The following is an 18,097-nucleotide window of genomic DNA, read 5'->3' as shown; positions in this document are numbered from 1 at the left end:
TATTAAGAGGCAAAAATGTGTAATTATCAGGCATGAGACTAAGGTTATAGCTGCCCCGTTGGGGGCTCAAGAGTTTATCATATGGAAGGTTAGAAGCATTCATCAGTTGCTGAACAACCGAGGGACCCACATTCCAAATCACATCTGCAGCAACAAAGCAGTTCCACTCTCCTTTCACCAAGATGCAGTGCAGTAGTAAATGCAAAAACATCTGGAGGGGCCCAGCTTTAGGATGACTTAGGGTACCCCTAGTGTGGTGTAGTGGTTAAAGTGTCAAACTAGGACCTGGGAGCCCAGGGTTAAATCCCCACTCAGCTATGAATCTCACTGGTAGTCTGGTAGCAACACCTCAACACCTTCCACATGCATCAGGAGGATTTTGGGAATCACATGGCAGGGCAGAATTTCCAAAAAAGATATGCTCTCCCAAGCCCACATTCCCAACATGTTCACACTCTTTTGTTTCAGCGACGTCTACACTGGCTTGGTAACGTTCACAGAATGGAAGATGGCAGGATCCCCAAAGGAAATGCTCCACAGGGAACACCAGGTCCATTGGTAGAACAACTCCGTGATGCAAAGATGCCTGCAAATATGACATGAAGGCTGGCAATATCAACCTCGCCATGTGAGAATCCCTTGCAGATGACCGCAGGGCTTGAAAACAAACAGTCAAGCTGTGTATCTATAGAGTGAGCAGTTATAGAGGAATGACCGCTGGGAGGAACACAGATGGAAGAATTTCCATGGAGCATCTGCAGCAGCACAACTGGTCACCTTCATTTGCCCCAGCTGCAACAATACATGTCTCTCCCACATCAGTCTCTACAGGCACAGCAACCTTTGACTTCATCTCCAAAGGCGTAATCCTCCATTGTCTCCCAAGACAGATGGATGCCAACCAAGAATTTTAGTTTCTGCTGACTCTTCCTCTCCTCCTCCCAACTTTCTAGATTCAAACATGGAAGTAGTGGGAGGAGGGAATCAAACTCCATTCTCCTTCCAAAATAAGTGTATTTGCTTTCAATCCCATGGATTTTAAGGGTGTCTGAGTAAGCCTTTTAGGATGCAGACAGAATTCAAAGTATTTCAGTAATGGTTCATATAGGGAGGATATTCCCAGCATTCCTTGCTCCTTTAACCTCAGGAATAACATTTTTTGAGTGTGGGAAAGAAAAGTAAGAGGATTCTCGTGTTGCCTCTGGTCCTCCAGGGTGAGCCCAGACAGGAAACTGCAGCCCTAACAGGCTTCATAAGATGACTAAGGAAATTCCATGCCCTACACAAAGAATCAAACCAACTTCATTCCACACTTGAGACTTCTGTTGGGAACCTTTCAAGCATCTCTCCAGATCTGGAAGGCTGAAGAGACCTCCTTTGGGTGGCTTCACAGGGCAGGAAGATAAATCAGGAGTTGCTACTCCCTAGCATATTTACACAACCACCACATGTTGATCAAGGTTCCCTCTACCTTGTGGCACTTCCAGAATAAATTAGACCTTTTAAAAATAAATTTTCACTAATTATTTTCACTAATTTGCTGGGTGTCAAGTACACCAGTACATCATCTTTTATAGGTTTTCCTTAATAAGATAACAGGCAGAGAAATTCATGATTTCCCCCCATAATTTTTCCAATGAGGACAATTCTATGTTGTAATCAATATCTATGGCCCATTTTGTCATTGTCACCTTTACCATCTCATCTTTGGTCTCCCACTCCAGTAGCAGTTTATAAATTTTCAAGATTAATTTATCACCCTTTCCTATTGCAATTTTTTTGAATTCTGAACTCATTTCCGCAAATACCTTTTCTTTATTGTCTCTTTTATATAACTCGTTCACCTGAAAGTGCTGAAATCAATCTACAGTATGATCCAAAATCTCTTCTCTCTCCTCCTTCTCTAAACTCTATAAGGTGGCCCACTTCTCATCCATGTTCAACCTTGTCACTCAGACCACCTCAGTTGGTGATATCCATCTTGGGAGTTTTCTCTCTAAAAGATCTTTGTGTCTCTGCCAAACCATGTATGTACTTCACTAATGACATGGTTTTGGAAACCTTTGGGCACCCTTGATTTGTCATAATGCAGATATGCATGCCATCCAAAGCATAGATGAAAACGTTCTAAGTCTAAAATGTTGGTATCTCTTAGCTCCATCCATTCTTTCATCCAGTAGATGCACGCTGCCTCATAATAAAGTTGGAGGTCTGGAAGGGCAAAACTCCCTCTTTCTCTTATGTCTGTGAGATTTTTATACTTAATTCGGGGTGTTTGTTTTTTTTTTGTTTGTTTGTTTAAAAAACTGTTAGCCCTGGCTTAGGTGGTGGTTAGAGAACTGGGGTTTCACTGCAGGAAGCAAAATACCTCAGACCATCACTGTGTATCATTACAGCCCACAAGGATTAGAAACTTGCTTATTAGAATGAAAGCAGAGATTCTCCAGAAGCTGAATTCTGCACCTATAATTACACTGTATTGCTGGGCTCCTGCGGAATGGCAGCACACACAATGCCCTGTTGAGATGCCTTGCCTACAGCACCTCATGTGAGCTGAGCAGATTCTTAGAACAGATGGAAGTGGCAGTTCAAAACATCTGAAGCAGGGGTCGGCAAGGTTTACCTCGCCTGGGCCAGTTCACTCTAGCAGAGATCTCTCCAAGGGCCGGATTGTGTGCGTGCCCATGATTTCTGGCATCTGCGCCTGCGCAGACGCGATTTCCGGCGCTGCGGAAGCGAGTCCCTGCGCTGCAATGGTTTAGCGCAGCGTGTGGGAAGTTGTTGAGCAGGCAGCTCGGTTTGGGGGTGGCTTGTGGGCCAGTTAAACAACCCCTGTGGGCCACTTGTGGCCCATGGGCCTTAGGTTGCCTACCCATGATCTGAAGGGCAACAGGTTGGCAGAGGCTGCTCTAGAATATGCAGGGATTCCAGGGAAAGGTGGAAAAGCTCCAAAAGGTAAGGAAGTTTGAAAGCTAAGCTCTAGCTGAAGGAACCAGTCAACAGGGAGGTCTGCCCTACAACCAAGATATCTGCAGGAAGCAAGTCTCCTAGTACATATTGAACTCCCCACCCCCACCAGCCCTTAAAAAAAACAAAAAACCTTCCCAGTACCAGAAACAAAGGTTGAGAGAGAATTAATTCTGTGCCAAAATTCCTCTCAAAATGAGATACTGCACCTTGGCAGGAGTTGCTATTCACAGGTTGCATCAGTGTTGGAAACCAAAATCACTAAGTGGATACCACAGGTCTGGCTGCACCAATTTATATTCTCCGTAGTGGGATCCCAAACACAGAATCCCTTTTGCACCTGCACTCCCTTTTGACTTGGAGGAATGCAAGATCAGATCCCCAAACATACATTTTCTGTTATGCTAAGGTTCCTGTGGCACCACTCCAGAGAGAACAAACATACCTTTATTTATTTTTTTCTAAAAAAGGAATTGTAGTTTCAACTAACAGGCCAGAAAAAGCTGAAAAGACCTTTTGTTATGGAGGGCAAAAATGTCTGGAGTATAAGTTGTACAAACACTCTCACATTTTCTGGACTAAAACTGATTGCATTCTAGTCCGTCCCCCGTCCCCCCCCCCATGCATCAAAAGACACTGAAGTATTTTAGAATTCTTTGCTGCTGCCTAATAAAGATGGAACTGGAGGCAAAGTCGCTATTTAAAAACAAAATGAAATAAAGCTCCAAGAGCAGCTGAATCCCAGGAATAATTTTGCAAAGACTGGGAACAATCCACCAACAGTTTTTCCCTCATAAGCCCCACAAATGGAGGGGCGTAACACACGTAACTCTCTTTCCTTTCAAACAGACCCTATTGCAGTAGAAGGAGTGTCTCCAATATTTGCACGAGATCCTTTAAAGAAAGACTAACACAGAAAATGGGGCAATACAAAACAAAAATCTCACAGCGCTATTTTTCAGGGAGCTTGCATATATTTAGTTACTAAAACTATTAGGATGCAAATCTCAAAATGTGCAAGCCTTCACTTAGCCAATAAATACAGAAACTGGCATACATTGTCCTTGCATAATAAAAGGCTCGCTGGTAAAATAGCAGGAGCTCTACGTAAATAAGCAACATTCTTCTTGGCTGAGGTCACTGACTCACTCTATTCTACTTCACCCCAGTCTGGAATCTGACAATTTAAGTATGGGAGAGGGAGGCACTGCCACTCTTCAGCCCCCTCCCCGTACACACACACACACACACACACACACACACACACACAGATTTCATTTTAAATGCACAGTTTTAAATTTTAAAGAGAGGCATCCTATGACAGTAGCAAGACACACATATTTTATTTAAGGATATGAAAGGCTTGTGAAATTATCCTAAAAGGACAAAGGAAATGCCACTCACAATTCAAAGTTTAGGAAAATGTGTCCATGTTGTGTATGTGTAGATAAGTACCTCAAATGTACTACAAGTACTGTATATTTTATCTATATTCATGAGACAAAGTACGACCAGTTAGAATTTATTTTAGAAATCTGTTGGCTGCATTGCACACTATCAACAAGCACAGGGGCTGTATGTCAGCAACAGAATATGGCCTTGGGCCCAAATTTAGTATCTTGGGAAACTCAGCTATTATTTATTTTTATTGTTATTTTAAGAAAAGCATGTTTTTAGATCTTGGACCTCTGAAAATGCACTTGAAAGTATATGAGCAGGACAAGGAGGCTGAATATGTGTGCTTTGAATAGGAAACATTTTCTGAGCACATACAGGGCAGGATTCTGCCCAAAATGTATTTACGGTGGTACCTTGGTTTACAACCATAATCCGTTCCGGAGGTCTGTTTGTAAACCAAAACAGGCTGAACCCAAGGCAAGCTTCCGCCAATGGGGCATCCCCCAAAAAATTGTTCGTAATCCAAAAAAAAAATGGGTTGTAATCCAAAAGAAGTTTGCAAACTGGGACACGCACTTCCAGGTTTGACGTGTTTGTAATCCAAAATGTATGCAAACCAGACTGTTCGCAAACCAAGGTACCACTGTATTAATTTGAAAATGTACAGAATATTCCAAGGTGACTTTCCAGATACAATAAAATCAGTTAATGAATATCTATAAAACATAACTAAAAGCATCAGTAAAGCATCAGTAGATATTGGTTGGTTTAAATAAAAGTTCATGATGAGAAGTCCTGCCTAAGTGGTAAAGGTAAAGGTAAAGATAAAGGGACCCCTGACCATTAGGTCCAGTTGCGGACGACTCTGGGGTTGTGGCACTCATCTCGCTTTACTGGCCGAGGAAGCCAGCGTACAGCTTCTGGGTCATGTGGCCAGAATGACTAAGCCACTTCTGGCGAACCAGAGCAGCGCACGGAAATGCCGTTTACCTTCCAAAAAGAAGGGAGGGATGGTTCCTGACAAATCTCTACAGGCAGCGAGTTCCACAGGGCAGCAGGGACTGTTACCCTAAAGACTCAGTCCGTAGCGAAGGCCAACTGAACCCCAAGGGCCAAAGTGCCCCATCAGAGGATCTCCGGGATTGAGGTGGAGGATCGAATGCAACAGAATACAGAGCAATTGCACTAAGAGGCTGTCATGTCCAACAGACCTCAAACAACAGTTGCATCCCTCCCACTTCTAGGATGGCAACTCTCAAACTGCACTTTCAGCAAACACTGGAAACTACAGTGGTACCTCTGGATGCGAACGGGATCCATTCCGGAGGACCGCTTCTGCGCATGCGCACCGAAACCCAGAAAAATACTTCCGGGTTTGCTGCGTTCATATCCCGAAGTTTACGTATCCAGAGGGATATGTAAGCAGAGGTACGACTGTAGTGCTAATCCTACTATTGGAGCATAGTGGAGCTACTTGTTCAGTTCATATGGAGTGCCAGTGATGCTCCAAATGCCTAGCTAGGCCCCACATGAACTGAGTGGGCATCCTGAAGCCTCGAAAACATGCAGGGATGGCATGACAGAAACTTGGGGTCCCTCAGCCCAAATATATATGGAAAACAGCCCTTAGAAAGTTGAAGGGGGGCAAGGCGAAATCACTGCTTTAAGATAATATCTCTCTTATTAAAATTCTTTTTTTACTGAATTTCTACCCCACCCTTCCTCCCCAAGGAGTCCAGGGTAGCAAACAGATACACAGTTTAAAAACAAAAGGAAAGTGGTGGTGCTTTTACAATCATGTCTCTGCTAACTAGCTTTCTGTTGCAATTTTCTTTCTTTCTTTTTCTCTTTCTTTCTTTCTTTCTTTCTTTCTTATTGATTGAATTTATATATCGCCCTATACCCGGAGGTCTCATGGCGGCTCACAGAAAAGATCACAATATATAAAATAAAAATAACCCAATAACACCTCCCCAAAAGAGCCACATTTTAAAAGAGTATAGGATGTCAATCAGATCAACCAAAGGCCTGGTTTAAAAAGTTAATGTTTTTGCCTGGCGCCTAAAGGTGTATAATGAATGTTCTTAAGGAGACTGTGGCCCTCTGAAACATTAAGCCAGAAATAGCCATTTGTTCCATTTTGTGATTTCAAGAATGAACAGAAGTAAAAACACTGCTATGCAGAGCTCAGGCCAAAAGCCAGGGTCAAGGAGTGCTCTTTCAGAGGTCCCCATGGACAAGTCTCTGCAGCTAACTTTGGGCTAACTCATGGAGAAGGCGGAAGGGTGGCTGTTTGAGCAGGCCTTGTGCCAAGCCAGCCTCTCAGATCAGCCACTCAGCTGCAGCCACGTCCCGACATCGGTTCTAGTTCCCACAACCGCTTGACATAATGTGGGATTATTTTTTTAAAGCATCCTAAGAATGTTAAAAATATATGATCAAGGCAGTGGGAAGTGGGAGGTCATGCTAGGGGGGAGGGGGCAAGAACCCAATCCCTTGGGTAATTTTTGTATTTTCCATCTACCCTTTCATTAATAGTTAACACAGCATTGTTGGATGTGGAGAGAGAAGGGCCACAAACCACACCCAAGCAGACCCTATGCCAGGGCATTATAAACAAAAAGTTCTGTAGCCATCCAGTAACAAATAAATATAGTAGTAAGTTTCATATGATTGCCCATCGACAAACATTCCCTGGGGGGCTCGCAAATATTATGGTATCAAAAATGCAACACAATAGTTAAAAACAATAAAAGACAGCAAAATATTTCCTTGTAACAGAGACAGCATAAACTGATTACAGCTTCTGTTAAAACGCAGTCATAACAGTTCAAGGTTAATTTTTACTACAAAACCCTGCAGCAAAAAAAAAAAAAGAGAGAATTCAGCCACCTGGTTGCTCAGGACCTTTAAAAATGTAGTAATTTATGTCCTCTCCTTCCACCATGGAGCTTAGGGTGGTGTTCATGGCTCTCCCTATGCCCTCTCATTTTATCCTCCTAACAACCCTGTGAGGCAGGCTAGGCTGAAAGGGTGGCTGGCCCAAGATCACCTAGCGGGCTTCATGACAGACCAGGAGGATTTGAACTCAAGTCTCCCCAGTCCAAATCCCATACTCTAATCAAAACACAACACTAGCACAAACGTCTTAGGCAAACCGTTGGTCTACTATTGACTTCTGCCAACCGTTCAGGTATCTGAAAACTCACCCCTTTCCTTATTTTTCTTTCCTCTAGGAGGACTGTGTGTCATTCTTTTGGCTTTTCCACATACTATATATAGGACTTCCAATAACATTTTGATTAAGTCCCTTACCAAATACACACGAGTAAGCCCAGTGCTCATGGAATGTGCAGATGTCCTACAACTCCCATCAGCCTCAGCATCATATGGTCATGGTGACTGGGGCTAATGGAAGTTCTAGTTCAAAACAGCTGGAGCGCACCAGGTTCACAAAGCCACACTGATCAAAACTAGGGAGATGTGTATGGTGGAAGCAATGAGCACAGGTGGCCTCAATTTAATAATTCGTTTATTCGTCCACTCACTCACTCATTAGGCATTTATCCATGCACAGTGACAACTGCTCTCTGGCTAATGAAAAAACATGCTTTAAAAAGTTAAAAATCACAAAATCCATGTACAGTGGTACCTCGGTTTAAGAACAGCCCTGTTTACGTACTATTCGGTATACAAACTCCGCAAAACCGGAAGTAGTGTTCCAGTTAGCGAACTTTACCTCGGTCTATGAACGGAAGCTGAACGGTAGAAGGGCACCAGCGGTGGGAGGCCTCATTAGTGAAAGCGCGCCTCAGTTTAAGAACGGCTTTGGTTTAAGAACGGACTTCCGGAATGGATTAAGTTTGTAAATCGAGGTACCACTGTAAAACTGTATCAACAAGACGAGGGAGAGGATGGATTTTTAATTGTAAAAAACTTCTTTAAATCTTTGTACCAAACAACCCCCCTCCCAACAAATCCTCATAAATAAAATTCTTTTTTAGAAGCACTAACACTAAAACATCTGCTTTATTTTATGCCATTTGATTTTGATTTTGTTGCTTATATGCTGTTTTATTGCATGCCACTCTGAAATTGTTTTTCCCATAAAACGGGATAGAAATATAATAAATAAATACATACATACATACATACATACATACAGTCATTTTAAATCAGAGAAGTCTACAAACCATGACAAGCAGCCATGCAAGTCCTCCAAAGTTATACAACCATATCAGCAACCACCCAGCAAAATGCAACAGATTTAAAAAACAGAGTTTAAAAGGCCCGTGAAAATAATAATAAAAAAAATTTCCTTGTGTCAAAGAGTCATTAAAATAGGTGATGGGACAACCCCTCTGCAGAAGGTACTCCAAAACTGAGAGGCTGCTCCTGAGAAGGCCCTTATCACCTTAAATATTCTCCAGTATCTGTGCAGGTAGATCTCATCTTAGGTTGATGTTATATGCGTGATCACAGCTTTATGCTGATAACAGGAAAATAAATATATGGGATAGAAGAACAGGGAAACCCCCTGGAAGGGTCATCTGAGATCTCACAAAATCTCACAAGACCTCGTTGGAGCCTTACAGGACCTTCCAGAGTCCTCATGCAACTCAGAGGTGGTTTTAGGGTAGCATGATTGGTTCAGCCGCACTGAATGCTGCACTGTAGGGGGTGCTACAACAATGTTGTAGCATGGAGCAGGAGAAAGGGTCGGGAGCAGGGAGAGAGCCAAATTTTAAGGTGTCTCAGAGCACTGCTGAAATTTGAGAGCCCAAAGTCTGCTACTGCACACCATTCCCAGTTCCTGGTAAGCAAGGAGGGCAGTTTAAAAAAGCTCCCCGTCTTGCATGGGGGGCAAGGCCTGCTCAATGCAGGCTTTAGACACATAGAGTTCCAGGAGTCATTCTGGCTTTGCACAATTTTGCTTATATACAGAATAGCCAGGAATGTAACCCCTGCATGTAATGAGACCTGCCCAGACACTTTTGAAACATAGCAATAAAAATGAAGCATCACTTTCCAGCTGAAATTTGACCGCCACAGGTATTCTGCTCTACAATGGGTTAAGTAGAGCACCATTCGCCTCACTTCTGGTGAGTCACAGCATCACTACTTTTGCAGTCCATTATAACCTGCGGATTCCCCAAGTATTCCAAATTTTCGCCTTCATTTTACACATTTAGACCTTCAATTCATCAAAATGCCATGCACGCAGTGAAGGCACCCCAAGGGGCAGGCCTCAAAATCCAACAGGGACACAAGTTAAGGCATTTTTTTGCAAGAGGCCATAAAAGCACGCGACTTACCACAAGAGCAGCATGTAAAGCAGTTGGTGTGGTAGAGGTTCCCCATGGCCTGGCAAGCCTGGCTGGCCCCGTATACCCCCTTTCCGCACTTGATACAAATGCCTATGGAGAAGAGAGAGAAGGAAAATTAGAACCCAGTAGAAATCCAGCTAACAGCTGCAAACGCCTAACCAGCAGGCACTACCAACCCATGAAGCCAGTTGTTCTTATTGCTCAATAGGTGCCAGGAGTTATATATTTAATTGCATTTTGATCCCACCTTTTTTTTCCAAGGAGCTCAAGGTGGTCAACATGGTTCTCCCCCTCCTCATTTAATCCCCACAACAACAACCCTTTGAGGTAGGTTAAGCTAAGAGGCAGTGACCCAAGGCCCAAGGTCACCTAGGGTGCTTCATGGCCAAGTAGGGATTTGAAACCCCGTTTCTCCCAGGTCCTAGTCCGACACTAACCACTACATGAGTGCTCTCCAACCTTAGGTCCCCACAAGCTGTTGGACTACAACTCCTATCATTCCCAGCCAGTTTAGCCAGTGGTCAGAGATTATGGGAGTTGTAGTCCAACAACATATGGGGACCCAACACTGCACTATCCCACACAGGCTCTCAGTCATGTATTTCAGCATGGAAAGTTGCAACTATTAAGTGCTAGAAACTGCTCCCCCCCCCTTTGTTCCTTAAGAAGAAAAGAAAAGTCAACACAACACACACAAAAGCTAAATTTCCAAAAATTGAATTCTGAGAGGGGTAGCCAATGCCGCTAAAGACAGAATCAGGATTCTAGATGATCTTAAGAGATTGGAGAACTGGGCCCCAACTAACAAAATGAATTGCAATACGGACGAATGTAAGAATAAGATGGGGGACACCTCGCATGCCAGCAGTAAAGGTGAAAAGGATCCAGAGGTTTAGTAGACCACAAGCTTAACGTTAGTCAACCATGTGACGCAGCAGCAAAAAAAGGCCAATGCTATTTTAGGCTACATCAACAGAAGTATAGTGTCCAGATCAAGAAATAATAGTACCACTCTCTTCTACCTTGGTCAGACCACACCTGGAATACTGTGTCCAATTCTGGGTGCCACAATTTAAGAAGGATGTTGACAATGGCTTCAAGTTACACAATAGGAGATTCTGACATCAGGAAGACCTTTCTGCTGGGAAGAGATGTTCTGACAGTGGACCCATGAGAGGTGGTGGACCCTACTTTCTTGGAGTTTTTAAAGCAAAGGTTGGATGGCCATCTGGCATATATAATCTAGTTGCAGGGGGCTGGAGTCCCTTACAATTCTATGATTCATGGCTCAGCCTATCTGCTCAAAACAGAACTTGCACCGCACAGACATAGGGGAGTAGGGCTGAGGCAGAGCTGTGTCATTTTGCAACACCATCTATCTATGTATAGAGCGTTTCAGGCTAACATAAACAAAGACATACTGGCCCTATCTTGAGATTCCAACTGTAGGAGAGGCCACTGGCGGAATTAGCAGATGCAGCAAAGAGGGCTTGGTCTTCATTTCAGCTGAGGCGGAGGGGCAAAGGTGTAGTCAGCCAAAAGAAGGATGGAAGAGGTGGCTTTGAAGAAAGGCTGAAAGAACATGGATGTCCTGGGAGAAGTTCTAGGCGTAAGGGACACCAAGGGAGAGTCAGAATATTGAAGGAGAGGAGGGCTTTTGTAGGAGTATAAGGTAGAAATATTGGGGAAAGCATGACTGGGAAAAGCTACCAAGACACTGGTTGGTTCTGTTCCTTTCTGTAGGGGTGGTGGGCTTATTAGAAACAACCCATCCCAAGAAGCCAATTGAATCCAACAGATTCCCAAGAGCCCTTAGGGGGTTTCCATCAGGTATGGCGTCAACAGCCCTAGCCATTCTGTGGGAGGTGAAAGACTTGTGCAGTTGACACCATTGCTCCTAAGTGGACTCTTGTTATAAAGAGAGTAATTGGCAGTTGACTGCAATACAAGTTGAATGTTCATAAACTCAGTAAACTGCAGTTGAAACCCACTTTACAGCTTGGCACAGGCAACTGGCACATATACTGAAACATACAGGAGCTTTCGCTGTTGTGTTTCTCTGCATTGTGGAGTGTCCTTCCCCAACCTTGGAAGGACGGATGGTGATGAGTCTAAAGGGATTCCACCATCAAGTAAAAATAATCTTCTTGTTCCATGAAGTTGGGAGTAAAATAGTAAAAGCACCCTGTGGTTTTAGTATTCCTATGTTGCTGTTGTTGGTAGTTTATCTGGCTGGTTACACCATTGTGGTGTATTTGAAGTACAGTGGTACCTCTGGTTACGTACTTAATTCATTCCGGAGGTCCGTTCTTAACCTGAAACACCACTTTAGCTAATGGGGCCTCCCACTGCTGCCGCGTCACTGTGCGATTTCTGTTCTCATCCTGAAGCAAAGTTCTTAACCCGAGGTACTATTTCTGGGTTAGCGGAGTCTGTAACCTGAAGTGTCTGTAACCTGAAGCGTCTGTAACCCGAGGTACCACTGTATTGCTAGAAACTGCCCCACTCTACAATTTTAGAAAATACTAATACTACATTACACATGTCTACCATCATGTCTAAAGACCCAGGTAGCAATGGAAGCAATGGAAATGAGATCTTCCAAAAGGAGGTGTTTATAATTCCCAAAGAGGAATATGCAATACATACTGTGTAGAACAGCCCAGGAAATGTCACCATACAATTACACTGGAGCACAGTAGTGTACAAGCAGCACTGCTCAATGCTGCCTCAGCTGAAGTTTTTGCCCTATTAACTAAGTTTATTTTTGGCCATGCAAACAACTCTTTTAGAGTCCTCTGGCACCTCGCTGCCGCCATCTGCACTCTTTCAGAATCTGAGCACATCAGTGACTGACTGACTGCTGCTGCTGACATTTCAAGCCAGGAGAAACAACCCCTTTGATTCTCCTGTTCTCATTCCAAAGATGGCAGAAGTCCATTTCCTTGCCTTTTGAGAGCTCATTCACAAACACAGCTAGATGCTGCCCATCCTTTTGCAAATTCATTGACAGTGCTCTCTCTCCTGGGAAACACTGTGGCATGAGGATCTGTTGCCCATTACCCCTGCTTCCAAAGCCATTAGTCCAACGGGAGCAGATCACTGGCAATTTCAATTCATTTCACCAAAAAACACAGCACTGAATAGCTGCCAGGTTGAAAATTATGTAGCTTAAGCAAGGTGTATTATAAATAATATAACAGGGATGTACTGCCCACCCTGCTGCACACCCTCCCTAAGTGATCAGGTGGAGGTAATCTCAAATGTGGTATTAGAAAACCCTCTCATGGTGGTTATTGTAGAACTTGTATATTCACACTGATTCATGTTATAGGCTTTAACAACAGCAGCAGCAGCAGTTTTCCAGCTTTTTAGTTCTGGGCAGCATTTCATACTGTAAACAGAGGCAGTCTTTGGAATAAGGCACAACCATAGACCAAACATTATTTGTGTCAGTTCAACAACTATACAGAAGGATCTTTTACTACTAAATCAATTAAGGGTGCATTCAGATGTGGGGAATATTGCATTAGTTTTTCTGATGATAATGCTCTGCACTTCTGTCGTCCTGTTTACAAATGTTCCTCTCACACTGCAGTACCTATTGTGATATGAAACTGGGACTGTTCAACTAGTATGCCAGCATGTCACATTGAATTTCACCACACCAGTGGGTGTGGTATGAAACAATAATGAACATCACTGGAAAACGTCACCCACCCTCATCCCTTCCACACATGCACGCTTCTTCTGTTCACCCATGAAAACAGCAGGAAAAAACTGTATGCTGGTATACCACCTCAAATTTCACTATTTTACTCCCATGATTTTCAGGGTTAAGAGGACTGCAAATGGATATTTTCTGGAATCAAATAACATGGAAATGAACATGTGCAACATCCTGTTAGTTCAAATATAATGTGGAAACCTAAGAGTTAGGGAAACTTTGGGGAAATTGAACAACAGTCTATCAGAGGAATAAAACAAGGTTGCCTAATGGCAATTACCCTGTTTAATAATTATATAAATGACATAGTCCATATACTGGAAACAGAGGATGTGGGCTCACCTGTTACATACGGCAGAAAGGTTTAGAATTTAATGTATGCAGATAAACTAGTGTTAATATCTCTTACCTGGTTAAGTGTGAAGAAACTACTTAAGAAAGATTATAGTGTATTACAAAGAAGATAATTATATTGAATCCAAAATAATGTTATTTGGACATTGCTCACCAAAACATAGATGGGCACACAATAGAACAAGTTTATATGTGCAAGAATTTGGGTATTCCCTTTGAAGAGAATTTATACAGTACTGGAAAGCACACTGGGAGTCTAGCCAAGCAAGTGAGTGGAGCAATACAAAGGTTTCCCTCCACCCCCACCCCTCCAACACAAAAGAGTAAGAGAAGTCAACCCCTGCTTTGAAAACATTTCAAGCCAAGGTGATTTCCCAACTGCTGTAGGGCTCAGTGATGGGGCGGGGGAATAAAATGTGGATTAAACTACTAGAAATAGAACAGATTTTTTTTTTTTTTTTAACGAAGACTGTTAGGTCCCTCACCTCCCAGAATGCCAGCCTCTGTCCCTTGGCCATAGATGGACTGGGCCACCACTGAATTAAGGACAGAAGTGGCACTATTGAAATCTCATAAGCATATATACCTCTCCTCAGAAGAATGGGACATCATCTTTCAAGCAATATGGGAAGTCAATGTGAAATTATTCTAAATCTATTACAAAAGCATAATCTGCCAGAATCATTTAGGCTCACTTAGACAAAAAAAGAACCAGGGAACAGGTTTTTACAGCTTAGAATTAATGCAGAAACCGTCTGGCCCTGTTAAGAGCTTTTGAACTTAAACAGAGAAAGGTTTTAACTTATTTTGCATAACCCTTATAGAAAATTGGTTATTTTGTCTCTCCTCCTCTGCCTCCCCACTCCCCAACCCACGTCCCACACTGTCAAGATAAAGAAAGTAAAATCCTTGTGGCTGGGACCTGCCCTTTTTTAAAAGTCTACAATATACTGTATAACACCACATACAGTTATATAAATAAAACGTTTATTGATAATTTAAACAGGACTCTGAGTCTTAACATACTTAACAGAAATAAAATGCAGAGCATGCATACATATTAAGCCGGCACTAACTTTGCTTCAGGAGCAATCTAAGTTTCTTCTTCTGAATAACACAACACTGCATTCCTGACAGAGATAAAGGGACGGTGAGCAGATAAAACACTGAGAGACTTGGGGACCCAGTAGCTTCTCATGGGTGACCCAGATTTGGGGAAACTGGGAATTTCTGGGGATGAGCTATTAAAATTCTTCCTTAAACCTCAGAACTATAGGCCACAATCCTCCATTCCACTGAGCACTGCGGCAGTTAAAGGAAAGGATGGTACTTCATAGTGCAGTACAGTTCAAACTGAGGCAGAAGCCGATGTTCTCAGGCTGTATGTGATTGATCATACTACTCAAGAACAAGTACATCTTTGCTTGTAACTGGGTTGTAAGGTAAAGAAGGTAAAGCACCCCTGGACTGTTAAGTCCAGTCAAAGACAACTATGGGGTGCAGCGCTCATCTCGCTTCAGGCTGAGGGAGCCGGAGTTTGTCCACGGACAGATTTCCAGGTCATGTGGCCAGCATGACTAAACCGGTTCTGGCGCAACAAAACACTGTGACGGAAGACAAAGCACAAGGAAACGCCATTTGCCTTCCCACCACAGCAGTACCTATTTATCTACTTGCACTGGTATGCTTTCGAACTGCTAGATTGGCAAAAGGGAGGACAGAGCAATGGGAGCTCACCCCGTTGTGTAGATTCAAACTGCCGACTTTCTGATCAGCAAGCCAAAGAGGATCAGTGGTTTAGACTGCAGTGCCACCCAGTCCCAATAACTGGGTTGTAGCTTATGCTAACTGAAGTTAGAGAAGACTCAGTTAAATTAACAGACTCGAGTTAATAATGTCCATTAATTTCCATGAGTCACAGGCTAGAAAAGGCCCTAAGAATGTCCACCATTCCATCAACACAAGCACCACACAAAACCATTACTCAAGGGAGTCTAAAGAGGCCAGATCTAAAACAGGTCTAAAGAAATAGAGAGAGGACACTAACCAGATAATGAACCTCCCCACCCAATTCATATTTCCTCATTGATGCCTCCTGCTCTTCCCCATAGGAATGAAATAAAATCATCCACACACTGGCTCAGGGACTGGAGGCAACATATCTCTCCACTAACTTTATATGCATGAATGGGCAAAATGTCTAGAAGTTGTGGGTGCCAAGGGCACATTCCAGCAAAGGAAAAGGCACTCGAGGGAGTTGCACAGCAAGGCCTTTGGGGGGTGTAGCCTAGGGAGTGTCCCAAGGGCCAGATGGAGAGATTGGAGGGCCTCATTTAGCCTGCAGGCTATGGGCCCCATTCTCATGACATAAGAGGTATCCTGCTGAATCAGGCCAAAAGGCCTATCTAGCACAGCACATCCTTTCTCCAGCAGTGGCCATTGAGATGCCTGTGAAAAGCCCACAAGTTGGGCATGACTAAGGCAGCTGCCATCTTGTTTGAGCCCATCATATGGTAAGCAGGTACAGGGCCTCTGGCTGAATGCAAGGGCCTGATTGAGCCATCATAGCAAATAGCCACTAACACACGCACCCTGCATAAATTCACAGAAAAACCACCCATGTTGCTAGTCATAAGAAGAGCCTTCTGGATCAGGCCAGCATCCTATTCCTACAGTGTCCAACAAGATGCCTGTTGAAAACCTGCAAGCAGGACCTGACTTTGAGAGCCCTCTCCTCTCCTGTGACTTCCAGCAACTTGTACTCTCTCTGAAGTGTTACTACTGCCTCTGATTACCATGGAGGCAGAGCATAGCCGTCCTGGCTAGTAGCAGCTATTGATGGTGGCCTTACATTGCATGAATTTGTCCAATTTTGTTTTACAACCATCGAAGTTGGTAGTACATTTCACATACAGTGGTACTCAATTCTGTAACTGCAAGAATGTCACTTCATCCCACATTGCTTGGCTCGGTAGTGAAGGCATGAACAGCCTCCACTGGTTTTGTGTTAGGGGCAATGTCAAAGCTCCTTCTGTGCTACTTGCCCCGGACAAGACTAGACACTTGATAATGCAGTTGGAAAGTCATAAACATGAATGGAACAAATCCAGCAACTCATAGGATTTCTGAAAGTCACAGCTGATGGGGATGGAACAGCTGCCTGGCAGAGAATCACACCATGCTGGTGCTCTTACCAAACTTACACTCACCCACCCAGGTTGGTCAACTTTACCCTCATCAACCCCCACAAAAGCTCAAAGCAGATAATCATGCTCCACCAAACTGCAAAGAAGTTATAGTTAGAACAGCACACCAGGGATCACGATCTAAACCAGCTTTGGAGCCTCTAATTCTGGCACAAGCTACTTCCCTTCCCAACTCCATTCTCAATGTGTAATTTGAGATTATGACACCCTGAGTGGACACAGAACCCTCCCTCATTCATGAGAGCACAGACAGCTTGGGGAAACTCTGAGCAGAGCTGCATAGATGCTGGCCCAAGTCTGGTTTCTGTATTTTGGGACTACAACATCCCATGGTCTCAATATCGAACTATTTCAGCAAATGAAAGTTCCTACTTCTTTAACCCTCAATGAGTTATCATAAAACACTTGCTTGCTCTGTGATGGTGGCGGGGGGGGGGGGCTGTATCAACTTTGTAGTAGTGAAATATTTGGTATTTGCAGATGTTTGTGTACTTTTAAGCTATGTTCCTATGGTATGGGGATTAACAGCAGGACAGCAAAAGTGGACACTGTGAGCCCTTACGGTTGCCAAGAGACTTGTGCTTCAAGCCTGGAAGGATAAATATCCACCACCAATGGTTTGAGCACCTCACCAACCTTGCTACATTTCAGCATATAAACACTAATTTCATGTGCATATACTGTTTGGACATCCAGAGTGCTTATACCTTAACATGTATCATTTCAGGTAGCTATTGCATTATCAGTGTTAACTGACACTGTGTAGGATGTTTTTCCTGTCTTTTTAAAAATCTTTGTTTGTCCCCCTCCTTTGTTAAATTTGACACTACAGATATGTAAGCAAGCTACTCACTCACACAAGGCATGCCCAATGCACGGAGACCACAATTAGTTTACAGCTGCCCATCATCATATATTCTATGGGGAGGCTGTATGTTACCATCTACTGATGACAAACATGCCCCACGGCTCCTTTGCTAGGGTGGGGGTCTGAGCCCAGACTCCTAGGGCAGACTCCTCATATTAGATCAGCTCCCACATAAATTTAACCATTCTAAATCCTTTGACAGCTGTTCTGCTTCCTGGAATAGGGTTCCAACTGGGTTACACCCCATGTA

At 43.5% G+C, this 18,097-nt stretch overlaps 1 protein-coding gene across 2 annotated transcripts in view; it reads right to left on the bottom strand.

The window, feature by feature from the left end:
- WTIP (WT1 interacting protein) overlaps window positions 1-18,097 on the bottom strand; it is a 58,677-nt gene that overhangs the window by 25,315 nt on the left and 15,265 nt on the right. For both annotated transcript variants that reach the window (XR_013989632.1, XM_081017025.1), the window contains exon 2: window positions 9,681-9,782. Coding sequence is in view for 1 of the 2 variants with exons in the window: in XM_081017025.1 (XP_080873151.1) it covers window positions 9,681-9,782 (102 nt within the window). In the remaining variant the exon portion in view is untranslated. The remainder of the gene's footprint in view (window positions 1-9,680; window positions 9,783-18,097) is intronic.

This window comes from Podarcis pityusensis (genome assembly GCF_964106645.2).
Source record: "Podarcis pityusensis genome assembly, chromosome: 8".
In the NCBI taxonomy this organism is placed as follows: domain Eukaryota; kingdom Metazoa; phylum Chordata; class Lepidosauria; order Squamata; family Lacertidae; genus Podarcis; species Podarcis pityusensis.
This window is presented reverse-complemented; position numbering and strand designations above follow the sequence as displayed.